Source organism: Phoxinus phoxinus (genome assembly GCF_949152265.1).
Source record: "Phoxinus phoxinus genome assembly, chromosome: 14".
Lineage (NCBI taxonomy): Eukaryota > Metazoa > Chordata > Actinopteri > Cypriniformes > Leuciscidae > Phoxinus > Phoxinus phoxinus.
This window is the reverse complement of record NC_136889.1, coordinates 5,041,034-5,062,045: the sequence shown is the minus strand read 5'-3', so window position 1 is coordinate 5,062,045 and position 21,012 is coordinate 5,041,034. Positions and strand designations below refer to the sequence as shown.

General features: G+C 38.7%; 1 protein-coding gene across 1 annotated transcript in view; it reads right to left on the bottom strand.

Annotated features, from left to right (window-relative positions):
• The window catches only part of mdga1 (MAM domain containing glycosylphosphatidylinositol anchor 1), a 204,476-nt gene extending 189,567 nt beyond the window's left edge, over positions 1-14,909 (bottom strand). The window contains exons 1-2 of the mRNA XM_079635194.1: positions 14,358-14,909; positions 10,669-10,758 (exon numbers count right to left, since the gene is read on the bottom strand). Coding sequence (XP_079491320.1) covers positions 10,669-10,735 — 67 coding nt within the window. The 5' untranslated portion in view covers positions 10,736-10,758; positions 14,358-14,909. The remainder of the gene's footprint in view (positions 1-10,668; positions 10,759-14,357) is intronic.
• Between the last annotated feature and the right edge of the window lie 6,103 nt (positions 14,910-21,012).

Genomic DNA, 21,012 nt, shown 5'->3' with positions numbered 1-21,012 from the left:
GCCAGACGCTGTTCCCGTAAGTCCTGCCATGGCCAAGAGGGCTGTTTTACCTTTTTATGCATTGGCAGTACTGCATGCATGGAGGGGACACACGTCTGCCGAGCCTGGATTTCACGTCACGTCTGCCGAGCCTGAGCTTTACGTCAAGCCAGTTCCCGAGCCGGTGTCGTCTGTTGCAGTTCCTGAGCCGGTGGTGTCTGTTGCAGTTCCTGAGCCGGTGGTGTCTGTTCCAGTTCCTGAGCCGGTGGGGTCTGTGACTGTTCCTGAGCCAGGGTCTGTCTCTGTTCCGCCTTGGTCTTCACCGCCATGGCCGCCCGAGTGGTCGTCTTCACCCTGGTCGTCTCCGCCATGGCCGCCCGAGTGGTCGTCTTCACCCTGGTCGTCTCCGCCATGGCCGCCCGAGTGGTCGTCTTCACCCTGGTCGTCTCCACCATGGCCGCCCGAGTGGTCGTCTTCACCCTGGTCGTCTCCGCCGTGGCCGCCCGAGGGGTCTTCACCGCCGTGGCCATCCGAGGGGTCGTCTTCGTCCTGGTCGTCGCCCGAGGGGTCTTCACCGCCGTGGCCGCCCGAGGGGTCTTCACCGCCGTGGCCGCCCGAGGGGTCTTCACCGCCGTGGCCGCCCGAGGGGTCTTCACCGCCGTGGCCGCCCGAGGGGTCGTCTCCGCCCTGGCCACCCGATGGACTGTCTGTTTCGCCCTGGCCGCCCGATGGACTGTCTGTTTCGCCCTGGCTGCCGCTTCAGCCATTCCCCTTTGTTCCTGTTCCCCTCCATGGACCTGGCCCTCCATCCCACCCCCTGATCCTCCACCTTTCCACCTCCCGCCTGGACTCTTGTTTTGTTTGTTTCTTGTGGTCTTGGAGCGTCTGGTAGCCGCTCCGTAGAGGGGAGGTTATGTCACAGTGTCTGGTTTATGTTCCTTGGGTCACCACTAGATGTCCTCCTTCCCCACGGTGTCCATCACACTATTGAACTACATTTCCCATGATCCTTGTCTTCTCATTGCACTCGGCTGGTTCCTTATCACTGATCATTGCACTCAGCCATTTCCCCATTATCATTGTCTATTCCCTGTGTATATATACCCTGTCAGTTTCAGTGTTTGTCAAGGAGTCCTTGTTAATGTCCCCACACTTCCGTTCCTGTTGTTGCCTGTACCTTGTTCTTGTCTTGTGTCTTCGGATTGCCTTTATGGATTATGACCCTTGCCTGGACTGTTTTGTGAGTACGGATTACCCCTAATAAATACTGCGCTTGGATCTACCTTTTCCTGTGTGTGTTCGTGACATTATTGACATGAACTAACATGAACAAACTTTGAACAGTTTTATTTTTATTAACTAACGTTAACAAAGATTAATAAATACTGTAACAAATGTATTGCTCGTTGTTATTAGTTAATGCATTAACTAATGTTAACAAATTAAACCGTATTGTAAATTGTTACCAAAAAAAAAAAATGTCAGCAAGAAAAAAGGTGGAATAGGACTTCAATATGAGAAGTGGGCACTACATACAAGAGTTTATCAATTTCAAGAACTCTTCCACTCCTAAAACACTTCTGCCACCTGGAATTGAAGCGGCCTTGGTGACATCTGTCAAAAAGCAAACAAGCTGCGACAGATAATACACTGATGACATATTGCAAACTATGTTTGTGCAATAAATATTATTTTTGAATCAAGCACAATAAGATCAACCATGTGTGAGAAAGGGTCTTTAGGGTCAGTTTTAATTGGAAACTTTGCAGCATGACTCAACAGCTCGCTCTCATGTCCTTTTCTATCAAGAGTTAGCAGAACCTGACCGCCACAGAACCACACTGACTACATATCTCAGATATCTTGAAGAAAATAGACATATGCTGATTGAATTTTTCATTTTTGGTCCTGAGGATATGAGTGAGTCACAATATGGAGACCATCTAATCATACTTTTCTGACAGCGTGTGTGTGTGTGTGTGTGTGTGTGTGTGTGTGTGTGTGTGTGTGTGTGTGTGTGTGTGTGTGTGTGTGTGTGTGTGTGTGTGTGTGTGTGTGTGTGTGTGTGTGTGTGTGTGGGTGTGGGTGTGTTTTTGAAAATGAAAAACAACAACTCATTGTATAATTTACAGTGAAAAACTGTAAATTGAAATTTCCCACAATTCCCTGCGTGACACTTCACATTTGATGTAGGCTATTTTTGTTGAAATAACTATGTTTCTTCATAGTTTTCTTAGTTTTTTTCTATCTAATCAGTTATGTTAAATTAATGTTTGTTGCATTTGTTGCAATGTTTGACTGCTTGTTACCATGATGGTGTTTAATGTTTGTGTGAATGACACTGTGCAGCTTCTATATATTAGTATTAACTTTCTTGTGGAAGAACTGCTTGTGATGATTGTTGGTTGTCAGCGTATCACAATGGTATAAAACAGATATTAATACTTCAATAAATCAGTAAATTAACATTATTAGATAATGAAATACGGTTTATTACTGTAAATATTAAGTTAAGCCTGTAAAACCTAAAATGTTGCTACCGTATTTTATACAGTAAATTTCTGGCAACCACAGCTACCAGTATTTTACCGTAAATTTAACAGATTTTTTTTTTTACAGTATATGTTTTCATGCGATTCACCAATACATTAAACTTAAGTGAAACAGAAAACATGCATTTGAGTGATCTCACACCCCTACATCTGAAATCACGCATGCACGCCCCAGTTCTGCTGTGTAGTGATGCTGAAGCATTAATAATGCAGAGCTGTTTGGAGGAGGTGCTGTTTATTTTGCACAGAGAACGAGAGGCAAACCAAAAACAAGTGAGTGAACCGTACAGGAAAAGTTTAGGTAAAGAATCACTGATCGAGGTGAGGAACATGTGAGCTGAAGGCGAGAGACGTCTGAGGAAGAAGCACTGACAGACAACAGCAAGAACAAACACATTATAGAAGAACGATGCAGCTCTGAAAGACTGAGGGACACACAGACAGAAAGAGAAAAGGAGAAGCTGTGGGCCGACAACTCTTTCTTCCAGCGAGCGGAAAACACGCTCGAAACCAGGCAAATTCCAGAAGATTCCTCTGTCGTGTGAAGCGGTCCCTGCACATGTGTCAGTCATTATGTGGGCCGAGATGAGATTTTCTACTGACAGCCATTCAAAAATTGTTGTGCATTCTGAATAAATAAATAACATAGAAGCAATAAGTAAACTGCAAAAAAACTATTAAGGATTTATATTCACAAAACTGAACTAGCATGGAAAATAAAGCTAAGATGGCAGCAACATCAGGTCACAAACTTCTGTCTTTCTCTTCACCAGCTGAGCAAGTGGTTTGGAGATGAACAGCAATGCTAACAGATCGCTTTCTTCAGGAATATCAGAGCTACCTCAGTCCAGCTGGCCAAACCATTTTATATGTATATCAACAAAGATCTGCAAAGAGAGAAATGTGGATTGAATGCACCTTAAGATGTCAGAACCTGATATGAGCATCTAGGATTGACACTGTGGTAAACATGATAGGGGATTTATGTTACGCTAATGGAGTCGTACAGGTGAAGTTAATCAAGTCAAGCAAAAATTACAGATCAGACAGGCAAATTCGCCACTGCTACTTATTTTACTGGAAATTTTATTTCTCAGTATTTTATCTCGAGTCCCCATGAAGACTCTTAACATTTAATCTTATTATGCATTTATTCTATTAATTAATGTATTTAATCTTCCCTGGCAAAACAGCCATTTCAGAAATATTCTTCAAAATACAATTTAGATACACTGCCGTTCATAAGTTTGGGATCTGTAAGATATTTAAATGTTTTTAAAAGAGGTCTCTTTATACTCACAAACGCATTTATTTGATCAGAAATACAGTAAAAAAAATTATCTGATGATTTCAACATAAGTGAAAAACTAAAACTAAACTAAGCTAACAACAGTTACTGAAAAACTAACTGAAATATTATAATAATTAGCTAAAATAAATAATCGTTTTGGTAATTAATAAGCTTTCATCACTGCTGCGCTACTTAATTTTTCAATGCAAACACGCGCTACACGGACATGTATGACCGCTGTGCTGGCGTATTTTGCAGCGTCTGGCGCATTACACAATGTTTTAAAAACGTGGCAGTCAAGTTGAGTTCAAGTTGTGTGTGGGGGGGCAATGTTCTCTGCATGAAATCTGTCTCTGACATTTCTTCTTAAAGAAACCTTGGATGCCCTGTTGCTGTGTCTGACTCTGTCCTCTTTTCATTCTCAATTTTTCCCCCCTCTAAATTCTGCCTAAAAAAACACAAAAACTAAGTACCTAAATTACACAGAGTTGCATATAGCTATGGTGTTAGTTAACGTTCTCACATTTTAATGTTTGCCACGCCACAGCTTTTTTGGAAAAAGATTATTGTGCTTTTAGTCTTTAAAACAACAAATAAAGTAATATTTACCTATTTTATATTATGGTGTGCGCTGCTGCTGAATAACACTGACAAAACATCTCTATTCAGTAACGTTAGTCTGCCGCAGTTACGTTAGCTAATCTAACGTTACTGGCAATATACAATAGCTTGATCATGTGAAAGTGTGAAAGATCACAAGTGAAAGTAATCAGACTAACATCCGGTGTGATATTTTAAAACATATACTGTATGTGTATAGACCATAAACAGTGACGTGTCGAGGTGTCTCTCTCTCCTGTTTTAAAAAACACGGACCTGTGATTCCGCTTTGCGAATCGCAAATCAAGCAGTGATTGACAGCGCTCTGAACCAATGGCGTTGGGCATTGTCAGGTTGACAGTAAATCTAGCCCAATCATATTCCAGGGGGGGCGATGCCACCCCTCTAGACACGCCCCTGCTTCAAAATCAGAACAGCCATTCACTGCCATTATAAAACTTGGAAGAGCAATTATATTTTTTAATATATCACCGATTGTGTTATAAAAGAAGATATACACCTAGGTGGGTGTGTAAATCATGGGAAGATTTCCATTTTTGGGTGAACTATCCTTTTAAGAAAAGTTTTTTTGTGAATTCAAAATGTTGTTATCTTTTTTCGTAAGTTAGAATATAAGAAATTGGCAGTTAAGAAGAATTGTATTCTCAAGGATGTTTCGTCAACCCGGCCCCTGGAGATAATGGATGACAGACTGAATGGAAAGGCAAGGAATCCTATGAATGACAGACTCCAGTCTCTCTTTCTGGAGTTTTCTGATAAACGGGGATTACAGGACAGTTTCTGACAGACAGACAGCAGCCATATCATCTCAAACCTGTTCCCTGTCCTCACACCAACTACAGGGTAAAGCTATGAGGTGGAGATGCATTCCTGCTCTCTACTAGATTCCCTGAACCAAACTGCCATTTAACATATTTAATTAACTTTGACAGACGTAATGATGCCCATGGCCAGCCGGAGAATGCCATTACACCAGTCTTACAAAGAGCACTCTCCATCTATACTCCTGTCTCCTTTCATGACCTTTTCACCAAATCACTTCCTGAACAAATACCTGCCAGTTTCTCACTGCCTGAAACTGGGGTTTTTTTTTTTTTCTCAACCACAAAAAAGATTTCCACACCTCAAACACATGTACAAGATGAAGGAGAGGAGTTGTGTTGTATTATTGAACACAAGAGCTGGTCTGGGAGAATTCTGGCCTTGCTTTAGAGAATTCAGTTTTTATATTGAATTATGCACTCTCATAACGAAAGAAAGAAAGAAAGAAAGAAAGAAAGAAAGAAAGAAAGAAAGAAAGAAAGAAAGAAAGAAAGAAAGAAAGAAAGAAAGAAAGAAAGAAAAGGCTTTCTTTGTGTGTTATAATACTGTTCAATGCTGTTGTTCTGTGTATATTGATTTTGCTGTTCTTGTTATAGTTGTTTGTGATTTTATTTTATTATTATTATTTTATTTATGCTTGTTGTCATGCAGTAAAATATCTCTCTTGTGTACAAAACCAGATACTGTGTGCCTTATGGGCCATGTTCTGTACATGCTTTATAAGATGTAATAAAAAAATTAATTGAAAAAAAAGTGTAAATTAATGCCACAATGCAATGCAAAAAATAAATAAATGAATAAATAAAATCTTAATAATAGGCTTTATTTACTTAAAAATACGAAATATTACTCAAATAAAAAAATTTAATAAAATAAAAACCCAGGATATAACCCACACTGTCAGAAAAGAAAATATGCAAACAGTAGCTGCGTTTACAAGGTCCCAAATAACCGGACTGTAATCGACTAGTAGACCAGTCGGAATAACTAAGTCAAAAATAAATATAAGCTTCATGTGCTCGACGTCTCCATTAGAACCCGAAATGGATAAATATTAAGTCTGCTTTTTAAAACAAAGAAAAGGAGGATGGTTAGTATGCAACAACACCGGCAAACTCTGTATATCCGTGTAGTGTGCATGTCAAAAGATGAGCAATTAGAAGCTTGTGACATATAAACACACACATCAACCTGATCGTGTTGTGTAAACACTATGTTCAGACTCATTCAATGAAAATCAGGAAATCATTCCGATTGAAACAAACGGTGTCCATGTAACCGTAACTACTGTACTTTTAGCCTGACACTGGTAATAATATGCAAACTTGAAGCTCTAACATGAATACTTAAGGTACTAATTTGCACCCTTAGGAGGAGATAAGGCACAAAGTTGTACCTTTGAGGTACTGCTCCTGTCAAAAGCTGTTACACCCCTAGAGTTGCCATTTGTGCAATTTCTTCTGACAGTGCAGAATATATGAAATGCCCTTAGTCTTTTTGGATAGACTTTGATGGTATTTTTTCCCCTGCACAGATTCTCATGCATTAGTCAACGCGCGCCAACTGTTCACTTGCACAAACTCTTTGTCATGTCCGCCTGTGGACACGCACACATCACCTACTGTCCATTCACACTGCACACATTAACACACACTTATGTGTGTCCAAGTCAGCATTCTCTTTGCTGACCTATATCCAGACATAAAGCAGATGAAAATACGCTCGGAGTCGTTCAGTGTCATAAAGCGTGACTTCAGGGCGGATCTCCATCGATCCCCTTTCCCTGACACACACACGCCATCGGCTGCTAGAGCCGAAATAAAACCGGTCGCCATTGGGAAAACACACTAACCCACAGGTTAATAGAATTTTAACAGAGTGACAAACACATACACATCAAAAAATATATACAGTGAACAAGCAGAATCAGAGATGGTGAACTGTGGAGAAACAGTGCAGATGGAAGAGGAAGATGAAAAGAGTGACAAAGCAGAGAAAAGAGAGACGGTGCATGACAGGCCATGGGGAAAAACAGAGTGAGAGTCGGAGAGATAGTGTGATGAGATAGTAATGAAATCATTCAACTGTGTGGAGAAACAGACTTCATTCAATGAGAAGAATAACTATGAGGAGGGACATAAGCACATTTTACGCACGATAGAGAGAGATACGTGATAAAGGGTGATTCTTCTGAGACTTGTAAAGTAGAAATATTTCAACAGTGTTCAGGTCATTATTTTTCAGACCATTAAAGCCAATTTACAATCATAATCTGTTGTGAATAATCCAAGTCAAACAGAACATTCAATGGGGGATAAGGGTGGGACAGGACTTTATTTACGGCTGAAAAGTAAAGTTGATAAATAATTATTTTGTATATTATAATGTGCACGGGTTATTTGTGCACCATAAAACCCGAAACATTATTTTAGAAATGAAATTGTGTCATTATTCAAGCTATTATTCAAGCTTATTTTTTCAGTATTTTTTTGCTGACAATTAAAAAAAAAGTGCTTGTATTAGGCCTACTGTACATTTTTTTATGGTAATTAGAGTACAAAATTACACTTTTAGATTATTTTAATGCAATGAGAATCGAATCTAGCCTGGCTCTGCCCTCCTACGTACTTCCGCTCAATTTTAATTTTCCTTCAGTACTAGGTCTGGGATTGTGGTGTTTTCTTGGGTTTTCTCCGGTCAACTTTTTACCGGTCCAATCAGCGAACAGAGGGAGTGGCTGAGAACGATTGTGTTGAGGTCGTGCGCTAGTTTGAGTTGAAGTTTCGTCACGACCAAACGCTAGCGATTGGTTATGGCAGATCCAATAGTTTTAAACTTCAACAGAGTACCCGCCTACAAGGAACTTAAGGCTTTTCAATGGAGAGAGGCCAGACTCTCTGTACAAATGAAATGTACGTGAGTCTGGTAGGACCAGGCTAAATCGAATCATCAATTCGAGACATCAAAAATGTCCAAAAAAAATATTTGGACAGGTAATTATGTGCTAAAAACTGTCACAATGAACAAATGGCACAAATTATCTTAATAAAATAAAAAATATTCTTTTTTTTTCGGGGCGTTTTTTTTTGTGCCTTTTATTATGATAGGACAGATGGTTGACAGGAAGTGAAGTTGGAGAGAGAGAGGGGACCCAGAGCCGGTACACGAACTCGGGACGCCCAAAGCGCAACTGTGCTATATGTAAAAGATGACCTGGACATGTTTTGTAGGATTAATCCAGTAAATGTAAAACATCTTACCATGGATTAAAGTCCCGATCAGAGAGAGTTAACAGCCCCCATAGCATAAAGACATAAAGTGGGAAGGAGTGAGAGTGAAGTCTCTCTCACTCTGGGGCTTTGCCGCCCTTAATTAACTGAGCTGGCATTCTCTCTCACACCATAAAGGCGGATCTTACTCCGCTCACAGCTAGCAGGCCTTCACAACAAAATTAAACTACCGCACTCGTATGACTAAAAGTAATAAAGACTAAAAAGGTCAGTCAACATTGTCTTACAATGATTGGGGAAGAAATGTGTGGCATGACATTAATTTTAAAAGTCAGGTGAGACGGTGTGTGCGTGATGAGATAAGAAGATAAGAAGACAGTGTGAGAGAAAGACATCATCAGGACTTTTAGAGGACTTAAAGTATTATTAACTTAAAGTCCTATTCATTATTCTGGGTTAAATACAAGCAAATCATTTCAACTCATCCCAAAATTTACTTAAAAAAGGATTCTGACTTCTCATAGCAGAGAGCAATATGCAAGTAAAGCCAAATATCCCATTTGCATTCTTTATTGTTGAATTATATGCAACTAAAACACTGCCGCTTTTACGCAAAGAAATATCAGTGTAATACAATGAAGATTATGAATTCCAGCAAAACGCGATGTCTTCCTCCATTTTTGGTGTAGTAAAGACATGATGTCACAAATATGATTACTGATCCTATGAGTGAATCCTTACAACTCACCACAACACCAACTTGGTTTTCACATAACCAGATTTAAAGGAGAACTCCGGTCAATTTTAACATTGAGCTCATTTTTTTGTAAATTTGGAGTGCTGTCAATACAGAGAACAACGACAAAAATCGGTGTTGCCTACACTGTGTTATCCTCTTTTTAAAATTTGCACCCTATTGACTTCAATGGGGCACGTTTTAAACCTGCTTTTATTTCTCTTATCATCCTTGATGTGTCATTACAAGTGCCCAGCCATGTTGAGTGATTCCTACAGAGTGAACACGAGTGAATCTGACTGCAGTAGATGTGAAAGATTTTACATCCTGTTTTCGGTCGAAGTCCAAAGTAGTCGATTGTCGAGTTCACGCGCATAGGTTTAGTTACCTATGATCACGCGCGTGAACTCGACAATCGACTACTTTGGACTTCGACCGAAAACAGGATGTAAATACATTGCGCTGGCTGAAATAACATCATTTTTATTCATATCTTTCACATCTACTGCAGTCAGATTCACTCGTGTTCACTCTGAAGGAATCACTCAACATGGCTGGGCACTTGTATGACACATCAAAGATGTTAAGAGGCTAAAAGCAGGTTTAAAACGCGCCCCATTGAAGTCAATAGGGTGCAAATTTTAAAAAGAGGAAAACACGGTGTAGGCAACACCGATTTTTGTCGTTGTTCTCTGTATTGACAGCACTCCAAATTTACAAAAAAATGAGCTCAATGTTAAAATTGACCGGAGTTCTCCTTTAATTCCTCAAACAACAAATAACCTCTTTTTTGCATGGCCTAATGTTCTTGAGGCTCTAAAATGTTCCCTCGATATGACAAACTGAGACAAGTGTTTCTCTCTCGCTGCACACTTAATTGAGCTCGCGCAAAATGACAGTAAGTGCAGTAAATGCGGAGGGTACACCAATATAAAAAGATTCATTATGCAAAGAAGAAATCATTTTTGTCAAGCACCGGGGGTGAAAGAGTGCCATCCCAGAGAGAAATGACTGCAAACGCAACATTGCAGTAAAGTAGAGAAAATCCGTGAACCACGATCGTCTAAAATGATCAAAATCATGTGATGTAACAAGACACTTTGATGAATCTTTCTAAAGATTTCTGCATTCTTATTATAATCATGAGGTGTTTATCCGACTTGATAATGATCTAATTAGACCGTGTCGTTGAGTTTGTGTTCAAATTCCTGCTGGCGATGACCTGCTACCGCTACTTTAGTCCGTCATCTTTAAAATGACAACATCTCACCAGGCAGTGTTGGGTAGCTGGAAACATGGCTAGCGCAATCTTGTCCTGCAGGAAATACACATCAGGATGTCCCGCGACTGCTGGTAACATGTGTTGTGAAGCGAGACTAACCCCAACCGAACACAAATCCTAACCTTAACATTATAAAGTCTCAGTAAAGTCCTTACCGTAAACTCCTTGCGTTTGCACGTACCGGTGGAGAACTGAAAAGAATAAAATCCAGAAAAGCTCCATCTTCAGGTGCGATCCCTCATTACCTGCGGGGAAAACCAGGAAAAAGTGCACAATCACTGCACAGCACGAGCTCAGCATTCAAATGAATCATACCATCATCATCATCATCATCATCATTGGAGATTAAAGTAGCCTAACAAAACATTATTCACCAGTTGAAGTATTTTTATCCCTGCATTGTTCCAGTGCATGCATGCATGGGGGTTAAGAAGAGACAATTCATTTGCCAAACCTTGGATTATCTGCAGATTACAGAATCTGCGCTATTGTTTGATGGGATTGAATGCCGCAATCATGGGCTATTTCTGAAATTGGTGGGCGGTTAAGAACGATCAAATACATGACTTATTAAACCTGGCCGGAATTCAGTATCACGTTGGTCAGACGCAGGAAGACACGCACAAGTATACAAACGCATGCCATTCAACTTTCTCCAGGAAAGCCAGGCTGTGTTTTGGCATGGTCGCTGGTTTATAGTTCTTCAACCATCTTGTACCACTAATAAAACCAGGTACCAGCAGGTCATTGCACTTTCGGCTGATGGTCAAACTGACTTTTTGGAAAATGGTAGCCGGTCAGTCAGCTATTAGCCAGCTAATGGCCTTATTAAAATAGATTTGACAACAGGGGGCTGATAAATGTTGTTAGATGGTTGTTAAGCAAACTTCATGACTGGTTATGAAGGTATTTGTTTAATTTGAACATCGAATGAAGCATTTCATATCTAATAACATATCTACAGCATGCTACTCAGAACTTTCCGGATGGGATCACCGACTAAAATAAATACTTCCATTATTTAGTACTTTTTATAGACGTAGCTATAACACACATATTTCACAAATTACTGAATCTTAACAAAAAATCTTCACAGAGATCCTTTAAAACGGTCATTAATACACTAAAACAGTGCACTATTCACAAGTATGAGCAAGTAGGCTTGAGTACACACTGACATAAACGACATACACTACACAACTTAATCTGTAAAACATCTTAAAGATATCCACGATATCTCAGAAATTTTTTTTTTTTGAATTTAGTATTTTTTTGTTTTTGTTTTGTTTAGAGCGTAAGAAACTAATTAAAAAAACTTGTTTTAAGTTATTTTATTCATATGTTATGTTATGTCCATTGTAGTGGACATCAGTACACTCACCCATCAATTTTTAGGTTTCAGGATTTTTTTAACTAAACTTTGTGTGAAAGATATAATGAAATGAATTGATACAACATTACAATGCAATATGTGGGTAAAATGGCCATAAATGGGTAGTCCCATTCAATACAATGTATCTAATTTGCATAGTAATATGTTCTTGGGGCCACGTGTAATGGAAAATAGAAGTAATAATAGGAGTAATAATTGGCAACATTTTCATAACAATATCTAATAATTATTGATATTTTGATTAGAAACCCCATAACAATTTCCTGAGCTGTTGATATGACAAACACATTGAAAACAAAATCGTATCATATTTCCATAAGAGTGCTAGATTTGATTATTCAGTAATTTTTAAGACTATTGAGAAGTTGTTGTCATTGTGAAACCTCCAAACATTTGGTTTCTCTCTGATGTGCTCTTTACAGGACATCCAGACTTAAAACTGACATGTAGGGTGTCACTCCAGTATAATGGTTACTATAGTGGACAAAAGTCTATTCCTGATATTTGCCAGTTGATTAAAGGGCTACTGCTGTTTTGTCCATCTACAGTCCCATACTCATCCTAAAAGAAAGTCCTCCTCGAGGAGCGTACTGTTGCTATAGTAACCCCCCAACCTCCACCCCACCCCCCACCCGATGGTCGTCACAAGTGTCTATTAACTGCTAACTTGTAAGTCTTACATGTGTGGTTATTAAAGGGCTTCAAAATGATGTTCTTGTATGATTTTAAGACCCCCAAACATTTGTTTAGTTTTCAAGCCAAAGAGGAAAGGTCAAACACCAAGATGTCGCAGCTTTTCCGGTAGGACTAAACCTGAGACGGTGAAATCCCTATGGAATAAAGCGCCAGCTCAATGACAGATTAATACAATAATTAAAGTTGCAGCGCAAGAGTCTGGCGCGAGGCAACTGTGAGATTCATGGCAGAATTTCTCCACAGTCTGAAGTTTAAATTCATGAACACTCGGTCACGGCCCATTTGCAATACATCTGAACAGGTTGCGTTTCATTTATCAGCGTGCAGGATTAAAGGGATAATTCACACAAAAATGTTATCATTTACTCTCAACCTCATGAGTCTGGAACACAAAAGAAGATATTTTGAGGAATGTTGGTAACAGACAGTTGATGGACATTGACTTCCTGAAGGAAATAATACACCAGTTTTATCATCTCTGGTTCCCCATTCAGTTCTGTATCAATTACAAAGTATAGCTGACCTATAAGGCCCTAAATGGTTTACCTCTTGTGTATTTAACTGATCTTCTATCGCCCTATAACCCATCACGCTCTTCAAGATCACAAAACTCAGGGCTTCTATTAGTAGATAGGATATAAGTCCACTAAAGGAGGGAGAGCGTTTTCACATGGCTTCTAAACTCTGGAATAGCCGTCCTGATATTGTCCGGGGCTCAGACTCACTCTCCCAGTAAAAATCTAGATTAAAGATGCTTTTCTTTAGCCAAGCATTCACATAATGCATCTCATAACCTTGTACTCCAGTTATATCAGACCAAATGCACATTTTTATCTTATGAACAGCATGATACGCTAATCATTTTCCATTTGCTTTTCCGTTTTATCTCTGGGTTTTCTCAGTTCGTTTGGATCCACCGTCTTGCGAAGACTTCCGATGACCAACATCTGTGAATAGATGACTCCAACTCCTGTGAGGACTTCAGATGAAGCAAGCTCTGAATGCACATGCACCAATGCTACATTTTCTATATATCCTAAGCATTTGTATGCATTACTTCATTGAGCTCATTCATTCATTTTGCCTTAAATTAATACATTGTTAAAATGGATAAATTGTTAGCTAACTGCGTGTTTTGTATATATACATTTCTTAAAACAGATCACTCTAAATTGTAATGTAGACATGCATTTTCTATAAAGCTGTTTTGAAAGCACTATAGAAATAAATGTGAATTGAATTGAAATTTTAAAAAAATTATATGTAAATCACTGGATTTCATCAACTGGTTACTGACATTCTTCAAAATATCTTCTTTCGTGTTCAACAGAAGAAAGAAACTCATACAGGTTTGGAACAACATGAGGGCGAGCAAATGAACATTTTAATTTTCGGATGAACTATCCCTTTAAAATCACACACACAAACACATTAGTGAAAAAAAAAAAAAAAAAAAAAAAAAAAAGTTATCTCTTGTCTGTAGTACGTACTATAAAAGGTGAGAATGTGCAGCTACTTCCTAATTCCTAAACCGTTAAAATGACTTCATTGGTGTAACTTGTATAGTATGTTTGTTTTTTTATTTGAATAAACTGTTAATTTAGATGTTACCACAAGCGCATTTTAGAATACCTCTCAACACATTTCTACTGTAGCCTATGCATAATTGGGTGTGGACATTGAGCGTTCACGAGCACGCACATTTAGACAGTTTTCAAGCACTCTTTTAAGAATAAGATAGAAAGTATCGCTTACCTTTCTCTGTGCGTGTTCAGCCTGTAGATCAATTCCTTTCGAAATAATTCCGTTAGAAAAGAACGACTTTCTTTCAGCAGAGCACTGGAGTTCCAGGTGTTTAGTTTGTTGCGTGTTCAGCAGGAGCGCAACGATGTCTCTCCGTCCAGAAAATAAAGACAAAATTCCAACACATTCTTTCCAGGCAACTTAAACTGATGTGAAACTCGGGAAGCCAGCGCGCATCCGAGGGCGTCTTCGTGGAAAGCAGCAGTCCGATGCGATGCGATGCGATCTGACTGACTGAAACTCTTGTCCTGTGATGTTCTCCTATCAGATGTGTGCTCCTCGATGGCTCTCTCAAGAGTGAGGCGGATGGAGAGGTTGCGCGTCTTTGCGCGTCAGTGTGGATTGCGCGCACAGATCTCTGAGTGATGCGCGTCTGGTATCTGAACTGGCTTCTGGAGTGTCTCTGACTCTGGGTGAAGCTTGTCCAGCTCTGGTCTCGGTAATGAGTGGGTTTATCAGAAGGGACCGGGATCTAAACTGTATAAACTCTCGGCTTTTTCCAATAGTATTTTGGTGGAATCTCCAGCCAATTAAAGCTGCGCAGCTGCGAACGGAGGACTCGCCCCGGATCCCGGAGGACCAATTAAATAAGAAAGAGGGAGAAAAAAAAATCACAATGTCTCTGCCACCCCTCCTCTTTATTCCCCGCTCTCCTCCTCCCGCTTTCTACTCCATCTCCTCTTCCATCAGTTTCTCCGTGTCTGTCGTCACTGATGGTGTGGGCACTTTTTGAACTGAAGCGCGCTCCCGCCGGTGACCAATAGGTGGCGTGTTTGAGCTAATTATAATTCCTGAGAGCGCTCACCGTCACCCTTGCCCTTATTCATGAAGAAAAAACAAATCATGCGTTAGGTCGTGAATAGAAAGTCTAAGTAACACATCTATATTATTCCAAGACATCGTAATGTGGTCAGTGTTGTCTTTTGGTTTTGTTTAGGGGCTATTCTCACTAATGTCTAGGTCATATATTTGATGGGATATTAGAAGATATATAACTTAAGAAAATAATTATTGTTGACTGCGTCTTGTACGAGGCATTTTTTTTTTTTTAAATGTGTGTGTGTATGTATTTGTGTATGTACATGTATACACATGCAAATGGGTGTTGTTTGTGTACATGTAGGCCACACACACTATATATATATTTTGTGTGTGTGTGTGTGTGTGTGTGTGTGTGTGTGTGTGTGTGTGTGGTGTGTGTGTGTGTGTGTGTGTTTGTTTGTGTGTGTTTGTGTGTGTGTGTGTGTGTGTGTGTGTGTGTGTGTGTGTGTGTGTGTGTGTGTGTGTGCGTGTGTGTGTGTTGTCTGTATGTAATCTAAAAAGCAATAAAAATATATATTTTTAAAAGATGTCTTGGTCGCCTTTCATATAAATTATTACATGGCATTTTGTATTTTTTCTTACTTAACTCCAATTACCGGTATGTTTTATTTAAATCATCATAAATTAAAGACAGTAAAATAACATGGCCATAATTTATAAATGCTTTACAATTAAAATTATTTATTTATTTACTTATTTGCAGAATTTCAGGATCAAACATGCATAATTGTCATGAAAATAGTGTCACAGAGCGACATCATTTACTCTCCCTCATATTGTTACAAACCTGCATGAGTTTCTTTCTTCTGTTGAACACAAAAGAAGATATTTTGAAGAATGTTGGTAATCTCCCATAATTGTAGGGAAAAAAAGACCTGTGGCTAATGACTGGTTATCGAAATTCTTCAAAATACCTTCTTTTGTGTTCAACAGAAGAAAGAAACTCAAGGTTTTTAACAACATGAGGTGACAACATTTTCATTGAACTATGAATCCCTTTAATGCAATCATTTATTGAATTACAAAAAGCTTAAAGATATTGCGTGCATTTTTTAGTATGAATCGTGGGGTCTGGATATTTTAAAACAGAGACGTATAGTAAAAAGAGTGCTTATTTCTAATCAACTCACATTTCTGATCTCATGTAATATCAAATGGTGTGACTGTGAGCAAATAATCAGATCATTAGAATGGAGAGTGTGTACGCAGCATGAACACACATCATCATCAAACACTGACTGAGCAAACATGTTTTGACACGTAACCTAAAAAGGCTTCAGAAACATCTAAATTAACTTTTACTCCAGTCAAAATATATTACTTAATATGATGAAACAACCTGGCAACATAAAAATAACAGCAAAGAAAGAGATTATAGGTTAAAAAAAAAACCTTAAAAGTGCCTGTAACAAGTTCTCAGATATTAGGTGATCTGAGAAATCACACCCATCTCTGTGACAGTATAAAACAGCAAATGATCAATATTGATTGTGCTTTTATTTAGCTTAGAAACAATCTGCCGGTCAACCATTTTGTATGTTGGAGTTTGCTGAGCTGTCTTTAAGGACGGGGTTTAACAGAGAGGGCGTTTCACTGTAAAAAGTGAATCAGTTGACTTAACTTAAAAAAATGAAGGTAATCCGTTGCCTTAAAATTATTACGTAAATAAACTTCATGCTTAATCGAAAAAATCAAGAAATGTGGAATTGTCAAGTTCACATAACTTAATTTTTTCAATTAAGCATTATGTTTATTTATGTAACAATTTTAAGGCAGAGGGTTTACAAAAAAAAAAATGTAAGTAAGTGAACAGTGGGAAAATATACTGCATTTCCACTTTTTACAGTAAGGGATGCATCCGGAACCAATGAGATTCTCAAATCCACAGGGAAGATCTCCTGCCTGAGACAGAGAAAAATTAAACATCAGTTTGATGCACAGACTAATCTAGAGGCAGAAAATATGCTGAAATTAAAAAATCAGTTCCACGGTGCACTGTAGAAGAAAACGGCAGCCTGTCCAAACCCTCATCCCTGTCTCCGTCTCCAGTTTTGGGAAGACAGCCAGGAGCCTTGGCAAGGATTGTGAAGTGAACATCATAGTTTAGTTCATCACAGTAAATGTGTGTGAGAGGCTGGCAGAGTCGGCCTGGCGCGCCCCAGGTGTGTCCTCTCCTGCCCAGGGCTAGCGCATGGCACATGAAAGCAGGACGAGGGCTCTCTGGACCGAGTGGAAACACAGAAATACTCTGGCCAAATGAATGTGTGAGCCAGGGGAATGCTGTCAGCAAGCATGTGTCAATGTGTGGGAGTATGTCAGCTTTCCCAGATTCCCAGTACACTTCTCTTGAAATTGAAAATATCCCAAACAGACATTAATTAATGGGATGCTCTCCATACGCTTTGCTACACCACGAATCCCTCAGCGTTCTTGTTTTATACATATTTAACATTTAAAAAGAAAGTTCAGAGAGAAAAAAGGAAAATTCTGTCATCGTTTACTCACCCTGCGTGACTTTCTTTCTTCTGTGGGACAGAAAATGAGAAAGCTGCTGTTTTCATAATGAAAACGGATTATAATGGATTATACTGCACTGTCCTCCATCTATAAAAGTTGCTGAAATGTTCTTCTGAATAGCCAATACGGACCCACATTTTAAAATAGTTATTTACTTAAATTCTTGCTCTTAAATGCCATTCACACTTCCACTTATATGTGTGAGATTGAGAGGTGAAGCAATAATGAATAATGAATATTGGTAATGAATTCGCTTCAGAAGACTCTGGATAAATATTCTGCAAAAATTATGGATAAAGTTGAAGAAGATAATTGTTTTTGTAATTATTTTAATTTGGAATGATGAAAAAATCTTACAAACGTTTTTTATATTTATTTTTGACATCTGTTGGGGACATTAGACAAGAAGAAATATATCTAGAAATATATATTTTCATATATTGGGGAGACAGAACAGCATAACAGGATCATACAATATTCCAATGAAATATGAGAAATCCCTATAAAACTTAATTATTACATTATTCATTTTTATGTTAATTTAACATATTCATTTTATTTTGTATTATAAGTTGCTCCAAAAATATATAGTATATATCAAAGAAAGAAAGAAATACTTTTTTTATATTTTAATTTCAAATAAATGCTGTTCTTTTGAACTTTCTATTCATCAAAGAATCCTGAAACTTATCACGGTTTCCACAAAAATATTAATCAGCACAACTGTTTTCAACACTGATAATAATAATAAATGTTTTTGAGCAGCAAATCAGCATTAAATGATTTCTGAAGGATCATGTGACACTTTCAGCTTTACCATCACAGGAATACATTAAAATTTAAAATATATATATAAAACAGTTACAACAATAAAATTTCAGAATATGTTTTTCAGTTTTCAAATAAATGCAGCCTTGGTTAGCATAAGACACTTCAGTTCAGTTAGGAATAAAGTTAGGGAAACTGATCAGAGTAATGTTATAGCAGATGCTGCACGTAAGCGCTGGGAGCGTGTGCTGGCATTTCAAGCGATAGATGGGCTGATCAGTTGTGAAATTGAGCCTAAATCACAAACCCTACAGCAAGAGCCACTAATGCTGGACTGATCTAACAGCAGGAGTGTATACAGAGTCTGCCAGATGTTCACACTTACAGAAAAATCAACAGACTTCTGAAAGTCTAGTTAACTCTGCAGCTCACATGGCCTGACCGACATGTAAAACCGACCAGAACAAAAACATTAAAGCCAGAATAAACCCGAAAATATAAATCTGTAATGTCACATCAACAGAAAAGCATACATTTAAAAAAAGTTGCAGCATACTAAAATAAGGCTGCAATCATACTGGGTCTGAGCGTGAGTAAATTACTTTAAAGGTGACATATGCCCCTTTTCACAAGATGTAATATAAAGTGTCCCCAGAATGTGTCTGTGATATTTCAGCTCAAAATACCCCCCGGATCATTTATCATAGCTTGTCAAATTTGCCCCATTTTGGGTGTGAGCAAAAACGTTTTTGTGTGTGTGTGTCCCTTTAAATGCAAATGAGCTCCTGCTCCGCCCCCGTTTAGAAGAGGCCGATCCTTCACACGAACTTCGGAAACAACAACAAAACACACGAATCTCACTCATCCAGAATCTCAGAAATAACCAGTAGCGAGTGAAGCCTTATGGAGAGACTAGAGAGATTACAACTTGTAGACTACACCTGGACGTTTCTGAATGGTTAGCGGATAGATTTACATTGTTGTGGAGTTAAATTGATTCATCTCATCGACTTGCATATACCGTCATATACCGACGTGGGTAGAAACGTGTGCAGATAAATTGGCGGTAATATTATAATAAGATCCCCTTCCTACGTCAGAAGAGGAGCGAAATCTGATCGGCTTATTTTTTGACATGCTTGCAGAGAAAGGCTTACGAAAACAAAGTTACTGGGTTGTCACTTTTCACGTTTTCTGGGTTGGTAGATCCACTGGGGATCCAATTATAGCACTTAAACATGGAAAATTATAAAAAATTCCAATGATGTCTTCATGGTCAGATCTGATTGGGTCACTTTTCCGGTCAGAGTTCTGGTCATCCTCTCTGTATATATGTATCAGACTCCAGCTGAGGCGCGTCAGGCTCCTCCACAGGGGCCATTATTCAGAGGTGTAATTGGCAGAGCGGTGCACGGAGATGCCCTTGGGAGCCAACAATTCATAACCCCCTCAAAGCCAATATCCGATACCAGAAAATACGCTGAGACAAGAGACGGGTGTGTGAGAAGAGAGGGAGAGAGATGGACTGCTTCATCACAGAGAGAAGTAATGGCTGTGTATTGATTGCTCTCAGCCGAGACTCCAATTTCATGTTTAAAACAACACTGATCCTCATTAGGCCGGGGAGGGAGTGCGGAGAGACAAACACTTAGCTATCAGTTCCAAGGACACGCACAAGTGCACAGAGAAGGCGAAACAAGGAGAGGGGAAACACAAGTAGAGGAGCAAGTGAGGACAGGAACGGACAGGAGCTTTGCTTCTAGGACATGATCTGAAGAAACACATTTTCATCTTTTGACGTGAAGAGTTCAATGAAAACACACTAACATTTTCATAAACCCAAACGTCCTTCACATAGAATGAAAAGAGTGAAACTCATTTGAAATTACGCAAAAACTTTCTGACAGATGAATCCTCTGAACATGACCACTCGCATTTACACGGCAACAAAACCTATTGGGAATTCAGACACTTGTGGAAGTAATTTGGAAGAAAAATAGGATTGCTATCATTATTATTATTATTCATAAACAACTGTAATGAATAGATTCATGTTAACAATACAACTCAAACAAATGAATACAGCACCTCTCTGTAAAAAAATATATAATAAAAAAGTTGACAACATGTTTTTACATTGCTTTAACTCCTCAAAATAACTTAAGCAATTTTCCACTTTTTTCTTGTAAGTACAAGATTTTAACTAATTTTTCAAGTCAGTTTAATGTCATTTAAGTTGAAACGACTTAAACATACAAGTTGATCGTACTTAATTTTTTTTTGTTTTTACAGCATGGGGTCTATTTTTTAAATATATATACACACCCACACACATATATACTCTAAAATGTAGCTCTTTGGCTGAACATGATTCGATCAAGGACAGTGGTTCCACACGATTGAAACAAGTAAAACCCAATATAATCAACCATGTACAACTAACTAATCAATGGTGTTCATTTAACTTGAATTAATGGTTTTAGTTTAACTTAAATAAATG